Source organism: Rhinolophus hipposideros (assembly GCF_964194185.1).
Source record: "Rhinolophus hipposideros genome assembly, chromosome: 7".
Taxonomy (NCBI): domain Eukaryota; kingdom Metazoa; phylum Chordata; class Mammalia; order Chiroptera; family Rhinolophidae; genus Rhinolophus; species Rhinolophus hipposideros.
The window spans coordinates 59,604,719-59,629,190 of record NC_138053.1 but is presented as its reverse complement, the minus strand read 5'-3'; the positions used below and the strand labels follow the sequence as shown (position 1 = coordinate 59,629,190).

At 40.5% G+C, this 24,472-nt stretch overlaps 1 protein-coding gene across 3 annotated transcripts in view; it reads left to right on the top strand.

Moving 5' to 3' along the window:
* The first annotated feature begins 362 nt into the window (after positions 1-362).
* The window catches only part of RGS7BP (regulator of G protein signaling 7 binding protein), a 93,370-nt gene continuing 69,260 nt past the window's right edge, over positions 363-24,472 (top strand). The window contains exons 1-3 of one of the 3 annotated variants that reach the window (XM_081053323.1): positions 409-935; positions 1,122-1,220; positions 2,130-2,296. In XM_081053323.1, the coding sequence (XP_080909449.1) occupies positions 1,218-1,220; positions 2,130-2,296 (170 nt within the window). In that variant the 5' untranslated portion in view covers positions 409-935; positions 1,122-1,217. Of the gene's footprint in view, positions 1,221-2,129; positions 2,297-24,472 lie in introns of all 3 variants that reach the window. The other 2 variants (XM_081053322.1, XR_013993619.1) reach the window with 2 other exon arrangements.

Genomic DNA, 24,472 nt, shown 5'->3' with positions numbered 1-24,472 from the left:
CACACACACTGGACAAAGACAAAAAGCAAAAACACAACCTCAACAAAACCTCAGGGAAACAAAGCTTTCCCCTTTCGTATCAAGAGATCCTTTTGAAGCAAAAGCCTCACTCCCTCCTAGGTTTGGGCTTCGAAAATCTGTGGCCCCAGGCAGTCTCAGATATGAGGGCCTCAAGTCCACACTGGTAGGTTAGAAATCCCTGTTTAGATTCCAGCATGTGACAATGTGCTCCACTCTGATGACACTTTTCGTTTCTAATAATAGAGCAGATGAAGTAATATGGCAATTGACGTTCCCAGGGATTTGATTGGATAAGTGCATAAACCGTGGAGGGGAAAGGGGTTGTATGGATGGATCACATTAGTATTCCGGTCCTATCAATGTGCAGAGCCAGGAACAACGTCAGCGGGACCGATTCCCTGCGTCTGCCAGTCCCACCACAGATTCATTTGGGATCCTCAAACAGAGGAGCCCATAGAGACGCGGGATCAAGGCAGCTGATTAGAGCCAATTGCCTGCTTAGGGGACTGCCAGCCCTTTCGGGCCTGGCAACGGGGGAGGGCGGGGGAAGACAAACCCAGAGCTACTGCAGGAAGACGCTGAAGCAAGAGCGACACTCACCACCCCCTTGTCCCCCCCCGCCCCCCATCTTGCAGCACAGGCTTTGAAAGCTGCTCCCCCATCTGAATGGAAACTCGGAGCCGCCGGGGGGCGCGTTCCTTCTCACCCAGCCTTGCAATCCATGTCGAGGGGAAGACAGGGCGAACCCACGCCAGCGCCCAGCTCCCGGGACAGAGCCAGCGATGCTACTGAACAGAACTTGACCGAGCCCCTTCCTCACTGCTAGTGGAGGCAATGCTGCACGGCACAGCCAGCGCTTCTCCGGATCTCCTTCAAGCTGAAGATTACCCACCCGTGCAGACAGCCCCAACCCTGTGAGTGCCTCGCCTTGGGTCCTCGCTCCGGCTGCTTGGCGGCGGCGCGAAGGGCAACAAACGGGCCGCCCGCGCCGGGGCGCACTGCACCAGCGGCTTGGACTTGGTGCATGTGTATGCATGAGTTCTGCACCGAATGGGCGCAAAAAGCGCCCCAGCCGACCCACCCGCTCCTCGATCTTTCAGATCAGCAAGCCCCAGCTGCAGAGCGGGGAGTGGGAACGCAGGGGCAGCGGCTCCGAGAGCGCCCACAAAACCCAGCGAGCCCTGGACGACTGCAAGATGGTAGGTGAAAACTGCACCTCTTTTTTTTTTTTTTCTGGAGAGGAAGTGGGGGGAATCGTGTATGTGAATCTTTTGCTTGAGTGCCAGCCACTCCCCCACCCTTAGCTCCTCCATGCCAATCATGTGCACATGCACTATTTTTAAATCTGCTGTCCCTCAGATTCAGGGTGACACTCCGATCGTAATGACCCCGCAGAAAAGTGCCATGGCAAGGGTCTTGGGATCGGTGGCTATAGGTCGTGCCTCTATGCCCTGCGAGAATGGTGGATGCGAAAGACACTGTGAACTGGCTTGCTCAGCAGGGTGGGAAGGGAACGGGATGTGGGGTTGCTGCTCTGTGGGGAGACAGTAGCAAACAAACCCAAACAGAGCGCACGGGGCGCTGCGGAGAGGACGAAGGTTCCAGGGCAGAGGCTGTGGCCGGTCTTTCCATCAGGCTTCGGAGACTGAGCAATTAAGTGGCCCCACAAGAAGTGAATGGTCTGCCTATTATAACCTACCTTTGGCCTTCATCCCCATGCAACTTCAAATCCATATCCTAGCTTTAAGAGAGGAGAGCAGTCTATGGTTGAGTTCCCAGAATCGCTCTCTAGTGACCTGGGAGTGGCAATGGTAACGATCCAAATATGCTCTTTCTTGCTCTTCAGAAACTGAGTCTGAATGGGTGGGGCGAATAGGTCTGGAAATAGAGTTTCCATGATCAGACTGATGGATGAAAAATAAACACTTGCCTTGGACAAAGAGAATTTACCATCTTTGTTCCTTAATCTTTAAACTATTTGTAAGCTTTTTAGCTGGAAATTGGGGGTGGGGGGGCGGGAAGGTGTTAGTGAAAGCACCTGTTTATGTACACCGAAATAGGAAATTTTCTGATAAGTGTTTTGTGAAAGAAATTCGCTTCTTTTCTAGCTTGTCCAGGAGTTCAACACGCAAGTGGCCCTGTACCGAGAATTGGTCATTTCTATTGGGGATGTCTCGGTTAGCTGCCCCTCACTCCGGGCGGAAATGCACAAGACAAGAACCAAAGGCTGTGAAATGGCCCGTCAGGCACACCAAAAACTTGCTGCCATCTCAGGGTAGGAGACTCTTGGCATTATTTGGTAATTTATATATAGGATGTATGTATGCTGACAGATATTTGTGGTGGCCAAGGCCTCAGAGATGAACTCTGCAAATACGGTGTTTTAACCAATGACCATGAAGTCAGAATTCTCTAGAGAGCTATAAACTATAGGCCAAATCAGAATCAAAGGTAGTATAACTCTTTCTATATATTGAAGATTTTGGTCAGTGATTTTTTTTTTTAAATTAACTTTTAATAGGATGGACACAAATTGGAATTGGAAGCTTAAGATATTTTGTAGAATGTTTGGGCATCAAACAGAAGTTGTATCATCATGCCTCAAGATTACTTTGTCATCTGCTACTAAACATCTAGTGCACAAAAGGCCTGTGCATTAGAGAAAAATCTTTGGTAAATCCCATATTTACTGAACTATTTATATCATGAGATAAATTCCTACAGTACCATTTAAAATAAAACCCTAAAATAAAGTCTTGGATATAAATTACTCTCTTCACTATAGTGTATGAAAGGGAAGTTGTTCTTCTTGTTGTTTGTAATTTCTAGTGCTTTTTTTTAAGGGGAGGGATGTAGTTGACATGTAACATTATATTAGTTTCAGGTATATAACATAATCAGTTGATGTTTGTATATACTGCAACATGATCACCACAGTAAGTCTAGTTAACACCCATCACCATACGTAGTTAACTGTTTTTCTTGTGATGAGAACTCTTAATATTTACTCTCTTAGCAACTTTCAAATATGTAATACAACATTATTAACTATGGTTGTCACGCTGTGCATTACATCTGAAAGGAAAGTTTTAGCATAAGAAAACTTTTTAAAGATTGGGGAAATTTACTAGTTTAACTAAACCTACGCTGTTTATGAATCACCCCCTCACTTATTTTTACTACATTTATAGATTCCCAAACTTATTTTAGGTGATAATACAGTGAATGAAAACTTCTCTCCTGGGACTCCATCCACCTTTTCCTGATCTCTCTATATTGGAAGAACAGTTAATCATGGATTTTGTTCATAGTTCCTATCTTCCGATAAATACATCCAAAAAGGAAACAGGAATTTTTATATAAATACATTATAGCCTTTATCTGTTTATCTGCGTAAGTATGGCTTTAACAGAAGTACAAGTTAGTCAGACTCAGTTGATAGTGCCGCAGAATCATCACTTGTAGAAATTAAAACTAATTTACCTATTTGAAAGAATCACTGGCCATCTCTTATGCCAATAATATGTACATTGACTATTATTGGGGTAAAAAGATCTGAAAGCCATATGTTGCCTCTCTCAATAACTACTTTACATTTGACAACGGGCATTTTATATCATGAAAATATATACCCTATGCTAATCTCCTTGAAGTGAGAGACAAATAAAATGTTATTTTAGTGGAAAAATTGAGAAGCCTTATCCCTTTTGTTTTAACTGTTATGCTGTACTTAATAGGAGTGAATCTGAGAGTGAATCTAGGAGGCGGAGAGAAATTAAGCATGTTTCTTCAGGAATTGGGGGAAGAAATGCAGCTGTGATACATCCCAGACAAGAAGGGAGAAAAACCAATCAAACAAAAGTGGAATAGTGATGGATTAAAAGCGATAGAGAAACAATGATTCAGAAGGAAAAGCAGGTTTAGAACAGATAATTTTATGCTCAGGGCTAAGGAACAGCATGTTTGTAAACCTTGTGTCCAAGAGTGTACTATGGGGTTATAGCCAGGATTCCCTTAAGTTGGAACTAAATTTGATGACATGTTCTAATCAGAGAAGGTGGACTGGAGAAACGAACAAGGAGTTCAATTTAGTCTGTTTGCTACGCTTGTGAAATTCAGTTTCTTCTAAACGTTCAGGAAACAAAGACCTGAAACTAAGTTGAGTTATGAGGATTTAAGGTGGATTTCATTTACTCTGGGGTTTGGAGCCCTTCGCTCCTTGCTAACATGTTGTCTGAGGGTTGATGTTATCAGGGGCAGTTTTATCAGTGTTAGTGGGAAAATATGTTGTTCTTAGAGCCTTGCAAAGGGAAAGCCAACTCTATAAAGTGTTCTAGGATAGAATTTGCAACATTTTCCTCCTTAAAATAATAATTAAATACAGTTTAACCTTCTTTCTTAAAAAAAAAATGACAGCAGTATCATTAAAGGAAATCCCTTTAGCTCTTCACCGTCTGGGGTTCATTAATGAACAATGTAATTCCCCTTGGAATTCCGTTCCTGATAGTGCTAGTCATGTGGGATCTCACTTCCACTGGTTCCTTTTAAAATTTAAAGCAGCAGTAAATAAAGTAAAGATTCTTGGGTAATATGTAGAACGACTGGATTTCTTGAGAGCCCATTATTTGCTTGCACAATCCCCTTATTCACTGAATAATCTCCTGAGGGAAGGACTGATTATCTCTAGCCTACAAATGGGTCTCAGAGAATTTAAGAAACTTGCCCAAAGTCACACACCTAAGAAGTGGCATAACTCTGCTTCAGCCTACATTTGCATGCTTCTGAAATCTTTCCTCTATGTAATGCTGCCATTTAAAAACGTATTAATGTAAAAAGGAATGGAGTACTAAGACATGCCTATATATGGATGAATCTCAAAAAATATGCTAAATGAAAGAAGCCAGTCACAAAATACCACATATTACATGATTCCATTTCATATATGAAATGCTTAGAGGAAGCAAATCTATAAGAAAGAGAAAGTAGATCAGTCAGTTGCCTAGAACTGGGGATGGGAACAGGCAGTGACTGCAAATGAGCTTGAGGGGTCTTCTGGGGGTGATGGAAATGTTCCAAAATTGAATTGTGATGCTTGTGCAACTATATGTTTACTAAAAATCATTAAATTGCACACTTAATATATGTGAATTTTATGGTATATAAAGTATACGTCGATAAGTGCTTTTTTAAAAATCACTATAACACTTGCTTTTGTAGTATTTGTTCTTTTCTACATATGTCGCTTTTAGTGAAAGGGATATGAGTTTTAATGGATGGAGAAAAATAAAACTTGGCTGTTCATGCATTCATCAAAATGCCTGCCTGATAACTAGCATCTAAGCTCCAGTGTTTACTCTGTGTAGGAATACAGGTGGAGGGAACGGAGTAAATGAATTCACTCATTTCTTACCTACATAGATTACTCCTTTGTTGCCTAATACCTGGCTTTGGGGCCTGAGGAGGAAGACAGGGTTCAAAGTAGAGAGGGTAAAAAGAGGATGAAGCAAGATAAACAGGAAGAAAAACAAAATGCGTTAGAATTGAACAAACCGCAAATGCTCCATCCCTTTTATTCCTGACCAATTGAAACCCTCAAGGACTGGTGACCAATAAAGAAGAAAACTCAGACTGCGTTTTTCACTAACTGGCTATTGGTAAGACGGCCATCTTCACATACACAATCGAAAGACTTTCTCAAATTAAGTTTAGATCAACAGAAATTCGGGCACAGCCTTTTCTTTCAAAGGCATCTGCTGTTTTCTGGGCTGAGCCAGCCAGGTGACTGTGAAGTCTCCTCTGACTGGCCTGATTTACCACAATTATTGTAACTTTACAATGCTGATCCTCTCTAGGTATTAAAGCTAAGAGGGGCCTAAAAGATCACTTTAGAGTGGTCCCCAAACTTGTTTTAGCAGCACAATCCCCATCAATCTAAACGTGGAAAACAAGATTTATGACTGTCAAAATGGCACTGCTCTGTTTTGAGGTATGGTGTGTGTGTGTGTGTGTGTCTCCTTGGATTTCCTTCCCCAAATCACTTGTGAGACAACTTCAAAGAATCCTTAAGGCTCCATGGCACAGAGTATTGATTTTGGACAATTGCTTTCTGTTACATTTGAGGAGTCTGAGATTCAGAGGATTTAAGTGACTTTAGAGGCAACCTGGTAAAGTATACATGAAGATTTTGTAGTCAGGCTGACCTGGACTGAATATTGTCTTTTGTGACCTCGATGGAATTATACTTAACTCTCTGAATCTCAGTTTGCTCACCCATAAATTAAGTGTCATGCTCACTTATGTAGTTGAGAAACTTTGGGGAGCCACGTGTATGATGACCAGCCTATCATGGCACTCTGCCAGTCCGAGGCTCCTCTAAGACTAGAACCCAGGTCTCTCAATCCCTGGTCTATTGCCTGTTGCATCAACCACACCAGCTCCTGAGAATGAAGAGAGGAGAGCACAGCACACAAGCTAGGGGTGACACAAAGGAGCCAATGTCCTCCAACAAACCCCAAGAGTCTATGCTATGGTGGTGAGCTGCTAGTTAGGATTTCTTTTTCTATGCTTTTGGAGTGCCTGTTGCACTGGCTCTTCACAGCACTACCTTCTGTTAGTGGCTACTGGAAAGGGTGAAAGTGAAGTTTAAGTATGATAATGGAAGAGGCAGTGTATATTGTGAGGGGAAAGAGCTTTGACCCTAAATCAATTAGGATAAAATCCTGGCTTGACCACTTACTAGGGATATATATGTATTGATGTGCAAATTGCTTCACAGAACGACAGGGCAGGGTTTTAGCACATAGACTTTGGAGCTAAACTGCCAGTGTTCAAATCTCAGCCTTGCCATTCACGAACTGTGTGACCTTGGACAAAAATACTCTTTTCTTGCCTCAGTTTCTTTGGTTAATAAACAATGGGACCAAATTATGTATTTTGTGAGAATTAAGTTAACATCCACTAAGCACTTAAAAGACAGCCTACCAAACAGTAAGTGCTATTATTAAGTTCAAATTAATCTTAGTGTAATTATTATTAAGATTTAAAATTCGGGTGGTCAAGATACACTTATATAAAAATATATTTATCCATCAAATGTTTTTCAAATAAATATTTTGACTGAAATAAATAAATATTTTGGCTGGAATAAATGCTTACCTTCATTTCTTCCATTATGTTCTGATGAATTTTCCAGGTTGAAGTTTCCCAGATGGCTATCAAAAGACCTCTTGTTTAATACCTTGAAAACAATATGGAGATGTGAGGATTCAAAAGTAGTTAAGCTGAGAAATACTATCTTTGTATAAATCAGCCTAGATTCTTCATACATCGTATACGATTTATGAAATCTTTTGGCCTAGTTCTGGTATAGGCTCTGTGACATTGACCAAGTCTGTTATATTCTCTGTACATTTCAATGAGTGGGTTGAATTTGAATGCTTTCTGAGTCTTGTGGCTTTATCGATCCAACGTTCTGTTAATTCATGTAGAATCATATACACTTTGCTTACAGAACTGAGCTATGAAAACACATGCACTGTGGAGGAAGTTTGAAGATTGAATTCCAGAAATAATTTGTCAAGCTGTGAACATACTATGATCACAAGAAGAATCTTAATTTCCTAATGGCTCTCTGGAACAACATAACGAATATCCTAGAGATCCATACCCACAGATTTCAGGTTTCTTCCTCCAGCAATTATTTTCCTGACCAACATGCCTATGTTTCTCTCCTTTTCTCCATTCCATCTCTCCTCATGTTTTTTTTCCTTCTATTGTGTTTATTGGTGGCGGGGGCGGGGGAGAGGACTGTTTAAGTTTTGTTTGATTCCTATTTTACTTTTCTGCTCTATTTTTTCTAGTCTCACTTCTAGCTGGTTCTTGTCCATTCCCTATTTTGTTTACTAGGTAGTTGAGAGGAGTGTGAGAGGGAGAAGAGAGACCTGCAGCTTAATCAGTAATGCTCCCTTTCAACACTTGGGCTGAGACAGCAGCAATTACGTGCGGTGGCAGAGTACCGAAGAAGTGGTTGGTGACTATGGAGGCAGCTCTTTCAGCTTTCTTTGATCCACATGCTGGAGGAGGCCTTAAGTATTAGTAAAAGAGGCCTGGTTGGCAGGCATGACAAGCAACTCACTCTGTCCTTTATTTTCCTTTCCTATTATAGGTGTTTTTGCTTTTAAATTTTTAACTCTCACTGGTCCAAATAGTGAAAGGTGAGTCACATCTGCACCAAAATAATATGTTATCCATCAGAGATAATGATGGGAGAACAATTCGGTATTAGTTTGCTAGGACTACAGTAACAAAGTATCATAAACCAGATGGCTTAAACAACAGAAATTTCTTGTCCCGCAGTTCTGGAGGCTAGAAGTGGAAGATCAAGGTGTAGGCAGGGTTGGTTCCTTCTGAGGGCTGTGAGGAAGAATCTGTTCCTCTCCTCTAGCTTCTGGTGAATTGCTAGCTATCCTTGGCTTTTTGAAGCACCTCTGCCTTCATCTTCACATGTCCCTCTCCCCATGTATGTGTATGGGTGTGTCCAAATGTTGCCTTTCAGGACACCAGTCATATTTTGGATTAGGGGCCCACCCTACACAAGTATGATCTTATGTTAACTTCACTAATTATACCTTCAATGACCTATTTCCAAATAAGGTCACATTCTGAAGTATTAGGGGTTAAGATTTCAACATATAAATTTTGGGGGGTAGGGGTAGACATAATGCAACCCATAGCAAATTTCCTTGACCCATCTGCAGTCGAGTACACACTTTGGGTTGTTTTGCCCAGTGGAGATGGAGTTTTGCCAAGAATTATTACATACTATTTCAACACTTTGGCACAAAATCTTCCCAGTGCCCAGTGTTTTATCATTTGCCAAACTGTAGCTCATATTAGGGATGGGGCTGTGACCATGGAATAGAATGTTTTCTGTATGAAATGGATGTGTTCATAAAAGTACTGAATCCCCAATATGGTTAGCACTTTGCTCTCACCAATTTAATTACTAGTATCTGAAAGGGGAACAAAAATCCAATTGCAGAAGAAAATATGGGGGGGAGCAAAAGAGGCACCTACTCCACAGGTAGGGCATTCACTTTCTCAGGTGTGTGGGGGAGCAGGTGGTGGTTCCTCCACAGTGCTGGTACTGTTGCTTAAGGACCATAAGCATATTCTCGAGCAAATGACAAAGTACTGACTCACACCAGATTAAAGAAGAGTGTTATTATTGGCAACAAAATGAAACATGATGGAATCAGGACAAGTGCTCTCCCATTGCTTGTTGAAATTTAGCCATTTTGTTTTGAACAGACCTAATGACTTTCACCTTGTTAGAACCTTCTTAATAGACTTTCAAATTAGAAAGTTGGACTCTAAAACAAACTTTAGGAAAATTCATCATTTTTATACAGGAAAGCAAGGTTGCGTTTCATTCATGTTTGCACCTTGAATGGCAAGCTCAGTGAGGATATGTGTGTCTTGTTTGTTCATTAAGTTTACTTGGTATTTTAAAATCTGTTCTTAAAAGGAACTGTCTTAACACAGATTTTAGTAAGAATTGAAAAATTAGATTACATTTTATGAAATTTTATGACCTTTTACTTAGTTTTTCTGGTTTGTAACTGTAAAGACAATATGCTGGTTTTTAAACCATGGAGGACTTAAAGAGCACACCTAAGATCTACTTCGAGGCAAGGTGCTCATTATTACAACGAATCGGGAAGGCAGTGTGTATTTTAGAATTACTCATAAAGTAGTTATGTTTTATTGAGGTTCCTTGATAAAATATGACCCTACTCTCTGTCTGCTTGGTGACTTTATACCGAATTATTAAATAACCATTTTACATTGAAACTATCTTTTAAAACCATTCTTTAAACTTTTAGCCCTTAAAAGTTTAGTTGTGCCTCAGCCAAAAAAAGTATCTACATAAAACAACTCCAGAGCAGTAACTATACCACCAGTCAGTTCATTTATTTCCTGTAGTACAAAAAATACTGAAGAACGCTTGAAAAACATTTAATTGCTTGTCTAAATACATATGTTACATATATGTAAACAAATACTAAAATGTGTGAAACAGACTTTTGTGAGGATAAAGTGTCTGAGGCTATTCATAGAAGAGCTGATTTAGCAAATAAAGGTTTTCCATCTAATGGGAAACTCTAGACATCGTTAGGTTAGCAAAAACAACATTTGCAGCTGTAGATATATAGTAAACTAATCATCTACACTGATTTAACTGAGTTGGAGTTCAAGGGAGAAATACATACTAACCCAAAAGTTCAATGTATTCTTCAGTCACTAAGAATACGTATCTTGAAGTCTCCCTCCACCCTGACTGTCAGTTACCGAGTCCTGTAGTATCTTATCTTTTTCAATGTCTATTCTCGCTCCCTCTTTCCCCCCCATTTCTCTGGCCATTCTCTTAGTTCAGTCCCCTTAGGTCGTAATACTGTAGTGCCCCCCAGTTGGTCTCTTCACCATCAATCTCTCACCTCTTCTTTTTAATTTATCAATTAGATCCAGACAAATCCTAAAATTCTCCTCTGATCTCATCACTTGTTTCCTTTGAAATTTCCAAAGATTCCGCATTGTCTAAAGTGGTGTTTCTTCAAATGTGATCCCTGAATTGCTTGTCTCAAAATCACCTGAGGTACCCTCAGCTCTCAAGAACCAAAATCTCTGGAGAGTGAGGCCTGGAAATCCAATATTTTAACAAGCCCCATCCCCCAGGAGATTCTTGGACATGCTAAATTTGAGGCCTGAAGCAGCAATTCTCAGCACACTGGAATCACTAGGGAAGCTTAAAAAAAATTGCTGATGCCTGAATTCCATCCCTAGAGCTTCTGATTTAAATGGTCTGGGATGCAGCCTGGGCATTGGGCTATTATTTTTAAAGCTCCCCAAGTGAGTATCTGTATCAAAATGGACTATATTTGGCTACATTTAACAAAAAATTCAAAATAGCAATTGCTTAAAGACACCAGGGCTTATTCTCTCGCAGAAAAGCAGCCCTAGAATGGGCAATTCAGACGTCGTGTGAGGGTTCCATGAAATCATCGTTGTGTCACCCATTCTTAGTGTATGGGTTCCATCCTCAACCTTACTTTATGATACAAGATACTATAGGAGCGCCACCTGTCAGTACCTGTTCCAAACTAGAAGAAGGATGAAGGGCAAAAGGCCACACCTCCCCGCTGGTGTCAGCTCTCTTTCATCAGTCTGAAACAAAACTTCTTCTAGAGCTGCATTGCAAGGTCACACCTAACTACAGGGAGACGGGCAATGCATTCTGTGTCATTGTCACTTTAAATTAAAAGATGACTTTATTACTAAGGAAAAGAGAAAGAATGGATCCTGAGAAACAACTATAGATCCTTGTCACAGCCCCCAACTTGTATTCCTGGACTTATCTTTTACCATTTAACTTGTAAATTCTTACTCAAATTGATCTGCTTTTTGCTCCTTAAGTGTGTGTAACAGGACGGCTCTATTCTATTAGGCTACTTACATGTATGATTTCTATATGTAAAGGGCTCTTTAGCTATTAAAGAAGTCATTTACTCTCCTGAATGTCAAGGTCTTACTTGCAGTCTCATCACACTGCTCCTCACACTGAAAACCAGAACAGAGGGCAGGGTCCCAAATAGAAGAAGAAGATTTAACTGCTTTGGCATGGACTAATGGAAAAGATAAGCAGTTCAGGAACCACTTCGAAGGGCAGTAAGTTAGGCAAGGTGCCTTTGAAAGGGCTCAGATATAATTTTCACAAGGCAGGATGTGAAATGGGATAGGGCTTGCAGGGAGTATAAGTAATGGCACTCAAGAAATCAATTAAAAAAAAATCTACCCAAGGTTGAGTGGGACTCTCTTTTTTAAAACATTGAACTTCCTTTAATAAATTAAAGAAAAAATTTCATCAAGCAATGAAAATCTAATGAGCTGTATTAGGAATAAAAAGTAGGGAGGCAGGGTTTACTGGATATGGGAATAAGCTGCAAAATGATCTATGATCAAGATTATAATGAGATCATTAAGAGACGAATTTGGAACTCATTGCCTCATATAAATAATGTTATATGTAGTAGTTAGGTCATAAGTGGTATTTAATCCGTAATTCCATAAATTATGAATAAATCTATTCAACATAGATGACAATATTTCCTATCGGGAAATGTATTCATTTCCAACCCTGGAAGTTGTCTCCCTTTCTGGGAACCTGTTCACAAAGCACCCACCATATGCCCCATGCTCTTTTTGGTGCTGGAGATATAACCGTTCTGAACAAAATAGACAAAGTCCTTACATTTATGGCTGGGGGTGATTAAGAAGTGCTCTGGTCTGAATATGTGTCCCTGCCAAATTCACATGTAGAAATTGTCATGCCTGATGTGATGGTATTGGGAGGTGGTATGTTTGGGAGGTGAATAGATCCTGAGAGCAGAGCCCTCATGAATGGGATTACGGCCCTTATAAAGGAAGCTTGAGAGAGAGCCCTAACCCCTTCCACCAAGTGAGGGTGCAGCAAGAAAGTGCCAGCTATGAACCAGGAAGAGAACCCTCACCAAACACAACCACGCTGGTGCCTTAATCTTAGATTTCCCAGACTCTAGAGCTGTGACCAATACATTTCAGCTGTATTGTCACATTCATTGGAAATGAATATATTTCCCGATAGGAAATATTGTCATCTATGTTGAATAGATTTATTCATAATTTATGGAATTACGGATTAAATACCACTTATGACCTAACTACTACATATAACATTATTTATATGAGGCAATGAGTTCCAAATTCGTCTCTTAATGATCTCATTATAATCTTGATCATAGATCATCTTGCAGCTTATTCCCATATCCAGTAAACCCTGCCTCCCTACCTTTTATTCCTAATACAGCTCATTAGATTTTCACTGCTTGATGAAATTTTTTCTTTAATTTATTAAAGGAAGTTTAAAGTTTTAAAAAAGAGTCCCACTCAACCTTGGGTAGATTTTTTTTTTAATTGATTCATGATTCAAGTACATCAGGACTGAGATTTCTGTAGTGTTCTAGGCCTATTCCTCAAGGAGCCAAGATTGCTACTTCAGTTCGAGAAATTGTGTCCATGTTCCAGGCAAATAGGAAAGGCAGAGAACAAAAAACAAAGACATAAACCAACTAACTGTGACCCTAATTCACCTAGTTCATCATATTTTGTTACAGCATTCAAATGGACTAAGACAAAAAGAAACAATCAAACAGAGAAAGGATATTTCAGATGGTGATAAATGCAGTGAAGAAGATATAAACAGGATGATATTATTAAAGAATGATGGGTGCAGTGTGGGTAGTTATTTTCAGAAAGGGTATTCAGAAAGGCCCCTCAGAGAAGGTAATATTCTAACTTGATATCTGACTTTGAGAAGGGACCAGTCATCTGATGATCTGAGAGGAAAGCATTTTAGGCAGAGGGAATGGCAAGTGTAAAAGGTCCTAAGGCAAACCAACCTTGGCATGTCTGGGGAAAAGAAAGAAGACAAGGTTATCTGTTTGGAATTATCTTCATCTGCAGGCAACATAGGCCAGATTTCAGTGAGTTAATTAAACACATAAGAGTTTATTATTTCTCACATAATTAAAAACCCAAGGGTAGGGATAACAAGCATTGGTTCATGATTCAAGTACATCAGGACTGAGATTTCTGTAGTGTTCTAGGCCTTTTCCTCAATGTGCCAAGATTGATACTTCAGTTCGAGAAATTATCTCCATGTTCTAGGCAAATAGGAAAGACAGAGAACAAAAAGCAAAGACATAAACCAATTAACTATGACCCTATTTAAAGGACTCTCTCACACAGCTACTTCCATGAACATCTAGTTGGCCAGGATCATGTCATGTGGCTTTCCTGGCTATAAGTTTTATGATCTGATTTACATACGTCTCTCTCCATACTAGCTGTCTAGTGAGAACAAAAATGCCCCACTCTGTAAGCCAAAGCGCTGCTTCCTGAGGTGTCCTTACTTAGCATGACTTGGGAAACAAGGACAGAGCAGTTGTATGGCAGAAGTGAGGAAAAGGGTGCTGGAATGGGGAGAAAGAAGCACAAGGAGATCCCTCAGCATCTATCTATTCTTCCTGCCAATATTCTCGTTGCTTTGTTTGTTCATTTACACATTAAACATTGAATTCCTACTATGGGCCAGACACTGTGCTAGGCTTTGGAAGTATAAAGCTAAATAAAACACAACGCCTGCCCTTACGTAGCATGTCAGCTAGCATCTGTGTAGGGGTAGATATGTTATCAAATCATTGCAAAACAGTGTGATCAATTCTGTGATAGAAATATGTAGATAATATTGTACAAGCACAAAGGAGGCAAAAATCAGCTCTGCCTGAGTGGGTGTAGCCAGGAAAGAAGACTTCATAAAAGGCACGCTGCCACTTGGACTGAGCTTTGAAGAGCAAGCAGCAATGTTCTTCCTTTCACATTTGTGTGGCCTTGGGCCTCCTACACTGAATAAACCTTAGGGGAAACTATTTATCTTGAACCAAGGGGAAACAGAAATAAGAGTTGAAATGTGCGGAGAACCAACTTATATGTTGTACCCTTTGCACATACTACTTCATGATAAAATGAGTTCACCTGAGATATTTACTTAGAACCCAGTGAGATAAAGCTGTTAAAGTTTGACATGTCTGCTAAGAAGTATTTACCAAAAAATAAAAAAATAAAAAGCATTTACCTGCAAGTAACAGAGACTAGCCTACAGTAGATTACTCACAGAGCCAATTGTGTAAGTAGGGGGGAACTTACATTTCACCAGTTTAAGCATGGCAGCACTATTGTTCTTGTGATTCCTTTGACTTTTCCATTATGGTTCCAAGATGGTGGTCCCACCTAAAGCAAATGAGGATCCAGGGCTGTCTCTGGATTCTTGATGAGACATGCCTGGAAGCTTTCCAGAGCACCCAGAATGCTAGAGGTTTTTTTTTTTTTAAATCTCCACTGTATAGTAAACTTCCGTTCAGAAAGTGGACATATATAGTCAAGATATTTAGTGGAGCTGGGGTATGAGCTCTGGCCTCTTTGAGGCCAGCGTCTTTATTCTTGATGCTATGCTGAGCTGTTCTCCCAGAGAGCCCATTTCTTTCTTGGAGACGCCCCCAGATTCGCCCACCTGCTTTCTTTCCCTTCCACTGCCTCCAGCTAGTATTTTCACTCAGAGTCTCTCTCCTCCCCTGGACATACTTCAGGACAAGGACCTCTTCAGCAAACACACAGCTGATCTGAGTGTTTTTAAGATTTGTTCCTCTAGTAAGAAGAGGAAAACAGTTATGAAGGAAAAAATAACAAAATTACGGCCTTACTGAAGCTGCCAGGAGAATATGAACTGATGTTGGCTCTGCATTCTTGAGGCCTCAGCACTTCTCTTTGTGCCCCCAATTTTTCGGACTTTCTTCCTTCATAGTATGTTTATTCAAATGGCCCCATCCTTGGTCACCTTCCTTCTTGTTTGTTTGCCTGTGCGAGTACTAGAAATGACCACATCAGATCAGACTCTGACCCAGGTCTGGGTAGGCTGAATTCTGAGTTTCAAGAACTGACCCACTTGTTCCCAGTGGAGGACATTTGAGGAGGAGTGGGACATCCCATTAACACAGTGATATTGGCTGTCCAGTGCCACCCCAGGACATCAGTGAGTACAGGGGTGAAAAGAGAAATTGGAGGCAAGGGTGAGAAATTGTACCAAGTGCTGGAGAAGCTCAAAGGCAAGACAGCTTCTACTGGAGTTATGGGAACACTGAAGAAAGTTACATTAAGGCTAGGTGAAAACACAGGAATGCCTCATAGGAAATGAGATTAGGAAGAGATTACTAGACCAATCTCAAAACATCATTGCTTAAAATACCCAAATCCCTTGTCAATAAATCCATAAGAACTCTTCTTCCTCCAGCATATGGAGTTTAAAATCATAATAATAATCACTGATTACTGGCCCCCCTCATGTGATTTCCAGTTTGGGCCAGAATGATGGCTTATAAGAGCTTCAGGCTCTGATTCCCTTAGTGAGTCTAATTTTGAAGAATTCCAATTAGGTTTAGATTTCTTATTTCCATTCTTGCCATCACTGAGCTGAGGAATTACATAAAGATAATTTTTTCCCCAGATAATAACAGTAAACAAATAGTTTGATTTTTCATCTTCAGTGTCATATTCCTATCATTCCATTATTGTGGAAATTCTAATTCTTTTAGAATTAAAGAATAAATCATGCCCCTTCTCCTGCAACAAAATATTTCTGATGTAGGAAAATATTAGGTAGAAAATATAAATTAATTCCTAAAATTATCCCTGGTATATAGTAAGTAAGCACTTCATGTTTCTTGAATTATACATCTCAAACATTTTGAGTTTTGTGTCATTATTTCTATACAAAGGGGGATGATTAAAAAAAATATATTGCACTCCATCTGTCCTATTCTGCTATAAGAAGAAGCAGGTAGAGTAAGAAATGAATAATGGAAAAGTGAGTCAAGGATAAATCACCTTAAGATTCTTGTTCCTGTTCTTACTAGCACTTTATTAACTTTTGTTAAAATCTGTTTTACTTTCACAATAATCCTCATCTGGGACCTACTCAAAAATAGTGCTGGTATAGAAAGACCTTCTCTGTGAGGACCACTACAAAATTTTCACCCCCAAATGACTCAATGAGGCAAATATAAATAGTCAGAATCTGTGGTTGTGATTTGGGAATGTATTGGATAAGTCCACCTGTCCTCCATGGAAGAGAAATACTCACCCCACTGAGAGATGAGTAGAAGCTTCCTTCTCAAACTGGTGTATTAGGGCTCTATAGAGAAACAGAACCAATAGGTAGGGGAGAGTGTGTGTGTGTGTGTGTCTGTGAAATAGGAAATTGTGTGAACCAATTACTCATCTGCAAGCTGGAGACCAAGGAAAGCTGTGGGATAGTTTAATCAGATTCGAAAGGTCTGGAGAGCCCTGGTGTAAGTCTCAATCCTAGGGCAGAAGGCGACTGATGCCCCGGCTCATGCAGGCAGGCAAGAAGGGCTGAATCCTACCTTACTTCACCTTTTTGTTCTATTCAAGCCCCTAAAGGATTGGAAGATGTCCACCTGCCCTGGGGAGGGTCATCTGCTTTATTCAGTCGACCAATTCAAATGCTAATTTCTTCCAGAACCATCCTTACAAACACACTCAAATGTTTAACCAGATACCTGGGCATCCTACAGCCAAGTCAAATTGATATATAAAATTAACCATCACACTTGGTCAGTTCCCTTGACCACACAGATGGAAGCCCTAGAATTCATAATTCTCAGAATATAGCTATGGGGCAACCACCTGTGGACACTTGAGAAGCTTTCTCTATCTGCACAGCCAGAGGGGAGAGTTGAAGAAGCCCCTACCAGTCAGCACACGGTTAGGAATCCAGAACTCATTCACCCCTCACCTGGGAGTAACTGCCTGGGGAACCACAGGAATTAAAGGAGATTGCTGTATCTTCCAAACTGGGTGACTCTCAGGAATATTTTTCACCCTGTGAAGTCATGTTTTCTTACTATCTGAAGTTTGAGCTCGAATGGCTGCATCTGTTTGAGTACTATACCATCTCTGAGTAATGAGGAGACTGCTCAGATTATTTTAGGCCACAGCACACACCATAATGCAAAATCACTCAGCAAATGTTCCTTCCATAAAACAAGACTTTTAACTGTTTTATATTCATAGATTCAATCTTTTTGTTTTCTGAGGATGAAATATGTTTTAAGCTACCACGTCTTTTCAGACTGAGTGTGGCTTTAAATTATTCTCTAAATTTTAGTATGAGGTTATTGTGCAGGCACCAGGGTAAATGTGATGGGAAAATGTGAAGCGAGTTCAGGTATCTATTTAAGTGTAACCTTCACAAAAGAAATGTCATCCCAGTTCACTCCAGGAAAGTCTTGCTTCACGCTTCAGCATTACAAAGGCATTATCCAACTTCTGAGAAGGAAATTCTGTGGGATGTGAGGGGGAAAGAGGCAGGAAAGAAGAATGATTCAGCTGGAAAAGAAGAAAAAAAATGGGGAAGGATGAACTAATTTGTTCTCTGGGAACTATGCTGATTAAGGAGTTGGGCCTGCCAGGAGATAAAGGAATGAGATTGAAGGGAAAATAAAGGGGATATGTAGTCATAGGGTCAGTGGTTGAGGCAGTGTGTGATTCAAGGTCTGCAAATTCAGGTCCATCAGGGGCTCAGATACGTGATGTGATGAAGTGAAGCAGACCAGGTGGGGCGGTAGTGAGGGGGAGAGCACGTGGCTCTGAAGAGGACAGCTGCCACCCAGGCTTCACTGACTGCTGATTCGCATGTGGAAATGTGGGCCAAATGTGCTGTGTTTGTGGCTTATTTTTCTTGAGGATCCATAAATTCATGTTTGTATGTGAAATATCACGATGTTTAAATGTTGGACAATAGAAAAAGTTTGCCAACCAGAAGTGTCCCTCAGCCATTAGTGTCTACCTCTGTTTATTACCACCTGCTTGCTTGCTCTGAATATTTGCAGATTGTTGGATGCAGATTGTTGGAGAAATGCTAGGATGTCGCATCATTTTGCATTTGTATTAATAACTATAACCTGTATTACCTTCTTAATTGTTGCTTTCCGAATGGCACATAGTGGAGTGTTAAAACTTGTCAATACCTGTTACCTCATTAAAAAAAAAAAAAAAAAAGAGAGAGAGAGAGAGAGAAGAGAAGAGAAGAGAAAAGAAACAAACACTTTACCAAATATATTTTTAAAAGGGGGAATATATTTTGGCTTTGAATTTTTAGTTAAGGCCACACACATGTTAAACATGTCTGGAATTGAACCTAAGGAAAGAAATTCCTTTCCAATACTCAATGTGTCCATATTCCAGACTCAAGATTTGATGTAGTCCAGTGGATCACCTGTTCTTCTCTTGCACTTTCCACTGTTGATCCCTCCCTCCAACAATTAGAACTACAGCTACTGGGGCCCCATATTCCTTCCTGGGTGAGACCCTTCTTGCTCCCTACCATTTCAGAGGTTCTTTTGGCCTATAACTGTAGAGCTAAAGTGGGTGCTACATACTATTCCCTGACTTCTTGGGGCCTTAGAGGCACCTAAGAGGTATATTTACCCTTTGCTGAGCAAACAGAACTCGCTATCACTATGGATAACTAGACGTGTACAGGATACAAAGTGCTTTCACAAACATGCCATTTAATCCTTCACCACCTCTTTGAGACAGGAATTATTTTCCCTATTTTATACATGAGGAAACTGGAGCTCTAAAAGGTGAAGTGTCTTGCTTTTGGCCACGTAGCCAGGGAAGGACAGAGGTGGAATGAGAAGCCAGGTCTGTTGCTTTCCAGTCCATGGCCCTGTCCACTGGCCCATGGGATACCACTCTCCATCATCCCCCGTTATTAAGGAATTTCTGGATAATCAGAGCTGACACCATGCAGATTTTCTTATTGCTTGTAAATGAGCACGTATCTCTTCCATTTGTACTCCCTCCTTTACCTTTGGTTGGTGTTCTGATGTGTTGTGCAGATCTGAGGAATCTAGATCATAACAGAGATAGCAGGGAGTTCCCAAGAGCAAATCCGCCATAAGGAAGAAGGAATCTGCCACGTCACTATACTTTGTAAGCATGGTATTCTGGGTTTAACATGGCCCCTGAATTCTTCCCAACCCAAGCCCTGGAATGGAAGCTGGGGGTATGAACTTAAAGCTGGATCACTGAATGCTAGAGCTTTGCAGTCCAATTAACTGCTTCCAGATTCTTCTCCAAATAAATGGAGACACAGCAAGCAGTCTTTTTTTTTTTAACTCTCAGTCTCTGACCTGGAGGATGGTGGATAAGCTCCACTTTCCTCTGCCTCAGGGTACAATTTCCAGCTCCAATGCATCCAGAAAGGGGCACTGACAGTGATGGTCAAGTTCTCAACAAATTGGCACCTCAGTGGGACAGTTGGGGCCTGAGGCTGCAGAGGCTCAGGGCAGCTACTGTGACAGTGAGCAGCTAAGGGACTGTTTAGAAACTTACCAGTATTTTGCAGATATACCACCCTGAGGTTCTTGGAAATGCCTGGGGAGCCTGGCTGCCACTACGCAGGTGGGGGCTCAGAACCTCTCAGAGCTGAAGGCTAATGCTAAAGGGCTGTATAGCTGTGAGTACAGGTGGTGAAAAGCCCAAGACACAGATTTCCCTCAAACTGAAGCTCCCCATTTGCCCCCAGCTCTTCTGTACCAGCTCTAAAGCAAACAGTCTTGTAACCTAAGCAGTTATAAGAATAAGCACTTCCCTTTCAACTTGCAAGACAAAACACACCCCAAAAATTGATTAAGTCACCAGAGTAACATATTTAGATGCTGGGAGCTCAAGAAAGAAAATCGTGGGATGTTCCAAGGAAGCTGTGCCTTTAACTTGCAGAAGTGAATGGTGATAGGATCCCAGGACACCTCCCTGTGTGGTCTTGATTCCAGAAGCCCCATGGGATAGAGGGTGGTCCTAATCCTGCAGCACACTTAACCCCTAGAGGAGCTTTTGGAAATCCTATACCCAGGCTCCACCTCAGATCAATTAAATCAGAATGGCTGTGGGGAGGTCAAGACATGATGGTTTTTTTTTACAAATCTCTGCAGTTGATTTAAGAACCTGCAATAGGGATTGAAGATGTGGAGGCAAGAAGTCCAGACTGGAGATCATTTTAGAGTTTCAGCCAAGCTTCAACTGAGTATTTTGATCAATTCCCTTGACTACTCTGGACTATAGTTTTCATGTCTTATCTAAGTTTCCTTTAAGCTGCAAAAATATGTATGTACATTACAGCATCATTTGCAACAATGCAAAATGAGAAATGCTTAAATATCCAATAGAGGATTAAACAAGTAACAATATACCCAGGTGCTAAAATACTATGCACACATTTCAAATGACATCAAGTGAAAAAACAGATTCTAAAGTAGTTTTATAGTATGACCCCATTTTTGAAACAAAGTGAAAATTATATAGCTAGATATCATTGCAAGGATATACACCAAAATATTTTCAGTTTTCCTTTCTGGATAAGTGACTTTCATTTTCTTCTTTGTACATATCTGTGTTTTCTATATTCTTAGTATCACTAAAGAGTCTGTACTAAATATTAAGGGAAAACTTCTATTCATACATGTACAACCTTGATTACCGGTTTTGAATACAGTTCTAGAAAATCTCAAAAATAATTACACTTGTACATGTAGAGTTCTAGTGTTCGTATTTCTTAGGTAGCTATCTGCAAAAACTTGATGGTTTATCTTCTAGGTGGCCTACAGAAATGTACCAGTCTTAGATTTGTTCATGTTTCTGATTTGGAACTAGCAATCTAGAGGGAAAAAAAAATGAGTGAAAGCATTTCTCCTGTAGTATTTGTTCTGGGTCCTGACGGGGCTGCCCCCATTTTATTTGGAGAGAATAATTAGAGAGGAAGCAAGAGTGAGAAAATCAGGAGGACAGAGAGCCAAGAGAGAAGGCTTTTGATTTGTTTTTCTTCCCTAGATCATTCTATCCTATTTTTACCTGGTGAGTTGGTGGTTATGAAGATAAAAATGAGAGACATAAGTAAAAGGACTTAGCCCACATTTGGGCACACAAGTGCTCACTCGATTTCTGTTCATTCACTCATGCTTCTAAAAGAAATAACTTAGCTACTTACCAAATGTGTGACCTCAGAGAGTTCTCATCCCCAGCAAGCCTCCATTTCCGCCCCTGAAAAAAGTGAGGAGAATAATAGTAGTATTAACCTTACTGTGTTGCTGAGAATCAAATGATGCGATGTAGGTAAAGCACTAAGCAAACACCAAGCACATAATAAGTGTTAAATCTGTGCAACTATTATTATTACACCTGTTCCAATATTCCTTAACCAAAAAAAACCCAAAAAAACCCTACAGTATTGATAAGATTTTCATTGTAATCCAGAAAAAGAAAATTGCACAACCTTATAGCTTTAACAGTTTGGGATGGGAATGATACAAATAGTTCGGAAGATTATTATTTTGATTAGAAAATGTATTTTTTTTTCACCATTTCAGTCCTTAAAAAAAAGAAAAAAAAAAGAGTATTACTTCAAGTGTCCAATCCCTCTGTGATTTGACACCACGAATAGAATACTTCATTTCAGAAAGAGTGCCTCCGAGAAATGATTAGCCACTGATAAAGGCTGGTATACTAGAAAATGACTTTGAATGTAAGGCAAGTATTTTTCTGTTATTATGAAAATGATTAGACCTTAGGAAATATTTTCAAAGCAACATAGTGTGTGCACATAACGAATGTATCTTGACTTTTGTTGTCACGTTCAAGGTTCAAGAGAACCAGGACTAGGTACAGAAATGGGGGAAAAGAAACTTTGACCTTGATGGTTTCAGTTCACATATTTTATTGAAATAAATAGGGTATGAAAACAACATTGACAAGTGTTTCCCAAACTTGTGAAGCCCAAAGGAATCACCTGGGTAGCTTTAAAAAAATACTAGTGCCTGGCTCCCTTCCTCAGAGATTCTGATTTACATGGTATAAGGCATGGCCTGAGAGCCAGAATTTATTAAATATCCTCAGGTGATTCTGATGCATAGACAAGTTTGAGAACTACGGCTTAGAGAAAGGATCCACCTGAGCAAACATGGCCCCCAGTGTCTCCTCTCCCTTTTCCTCCAGGGCCTGTTCCCAGGTTGTAACAATGAGGAACAGCCCACACATGGAACACGCTTTCCTTTCCTTCCTTTTCCCTGACCGCTGCTGGAAGAGTTACACTGACTGCCCAGAAAACAATTTATGTTACATCCTCCAAGGCCAAGGACCAGATTTCAGACTGTAACCCTCACTGTGCCAGCCTTACTCCACCTCCTTTTCTCTCATCTCTGCCTCAATTTTCACAACCTTCCTTTAGCTGTGCCTGCGTCACGTGACCAGAAAACTACCATGTATGTCCACTTAAGAGGCTTCAATTCTACCCTAACTGGCATCAGTAAAGTGGGAAATCATGTTTTCACCACTAATTTTAGCCAGAGTTCCGACAGTAGCCTCGAAGGATCTGGTGATCAACAGGCAAGTGAGCTGTGGTTTGAGCTCTGCTCCCTGTGAGTGTCTGTCTGTAGGAGAATGAGACAAGTTGGGTCAAATAGAAACATAGCTTTGGAACGGAGAAACAAGGAAGTAATCTCCTCATCTTTTCAACATGGTTTAAGCTTTACGGCTATCGGAATTAAGAGGTATTTTTTAAAACTAGCATTTGAAGCCACCTCCCAGGCTATATCCAAAAAAGTAGCTAGGAAATACATAACAGATGTGGAGTATGTGCAAAATGAGATTATACAGAAGGTTTTGTTGGCCTGGAATGATAAAAATAGCTCTAAGATTTAAAACTGCTTTCAGGATCAAAATAATCTCATATTGTTTTTAGAACATACCTGTGGGGTGTTTTTATTCTTGTGCTATAGGTAAGAAAATAGAGGCTTGTAGAGATTAAGTTACTTGCCCAAGGTCATGCAGTCAATAAATGGTAGGGTCAGTACTTGATTCAAAGTCCACTAGATTTTCACCGAAATTTCTTAGATAATTTAACTTTTTGTACTTTCCTTCATTTTATTTATAACTGCCAGGAATAGGCTTAGCTCTGTTATTGATCAGTAATTGAGAAGAGGTATCAATGAGGGGAAGATGTATCTTGTTTTGCAAGCAAGAGTAGCGTGCTCTAGATACCTTAAGCAAATAGGATGATTTATTGGAAGGTTATGGAGTGGGAGGGTCATACAAACAAATGGGAGGCTTGAAGAAGGGCTTGGAAAATGGACATGAACCAAGGAGCCTGCACAGACTACATCGTAGAAACGGGATAGCCAAGACGTTGCCTTAGCCAGTGCCTGATGGACACTGCTGCCCCAAATGAGTCCTAACCATTCCTTCCTCTTACGACACACACTGTAGCTTCAAGCCTTGGTAGGAATGCCCAATGTGTCACGTGCAGCATCCTGGCTGCAGGTAAGGGGAGAGAGGCTCTCCTCATTTCACCTTCACAGCAGGACACTGTGACCCCTCAGTACCACTGATAATGGGGATTGTTCCAATAGGAAGAAGGGTTAAATGTTGGATGGCCAAAGAAATGACAAATGTGTCCTGTAGAACAATACTAGTTTTAAAAAAAAAAAATCTTTTTCTTGCAGTTTTAGAAAATCTGATAAGGAGGATTCTAAGGAAAATTGCAAGCTACTATAAAAAGAATATCTTTTAACTTAAAAAAAAAAAAACTTGTTCATCACTCCAAGTCGTTGGAGACGTCAAGTCAATTTGCACATTGAGAAAAAAACAACGTTCTGCACCTGGGGAGTTTGTTAGCGGGTCTTTGGGGTCACTGCTCTCTCTCATTAGCTTTCTAATCCAGCTC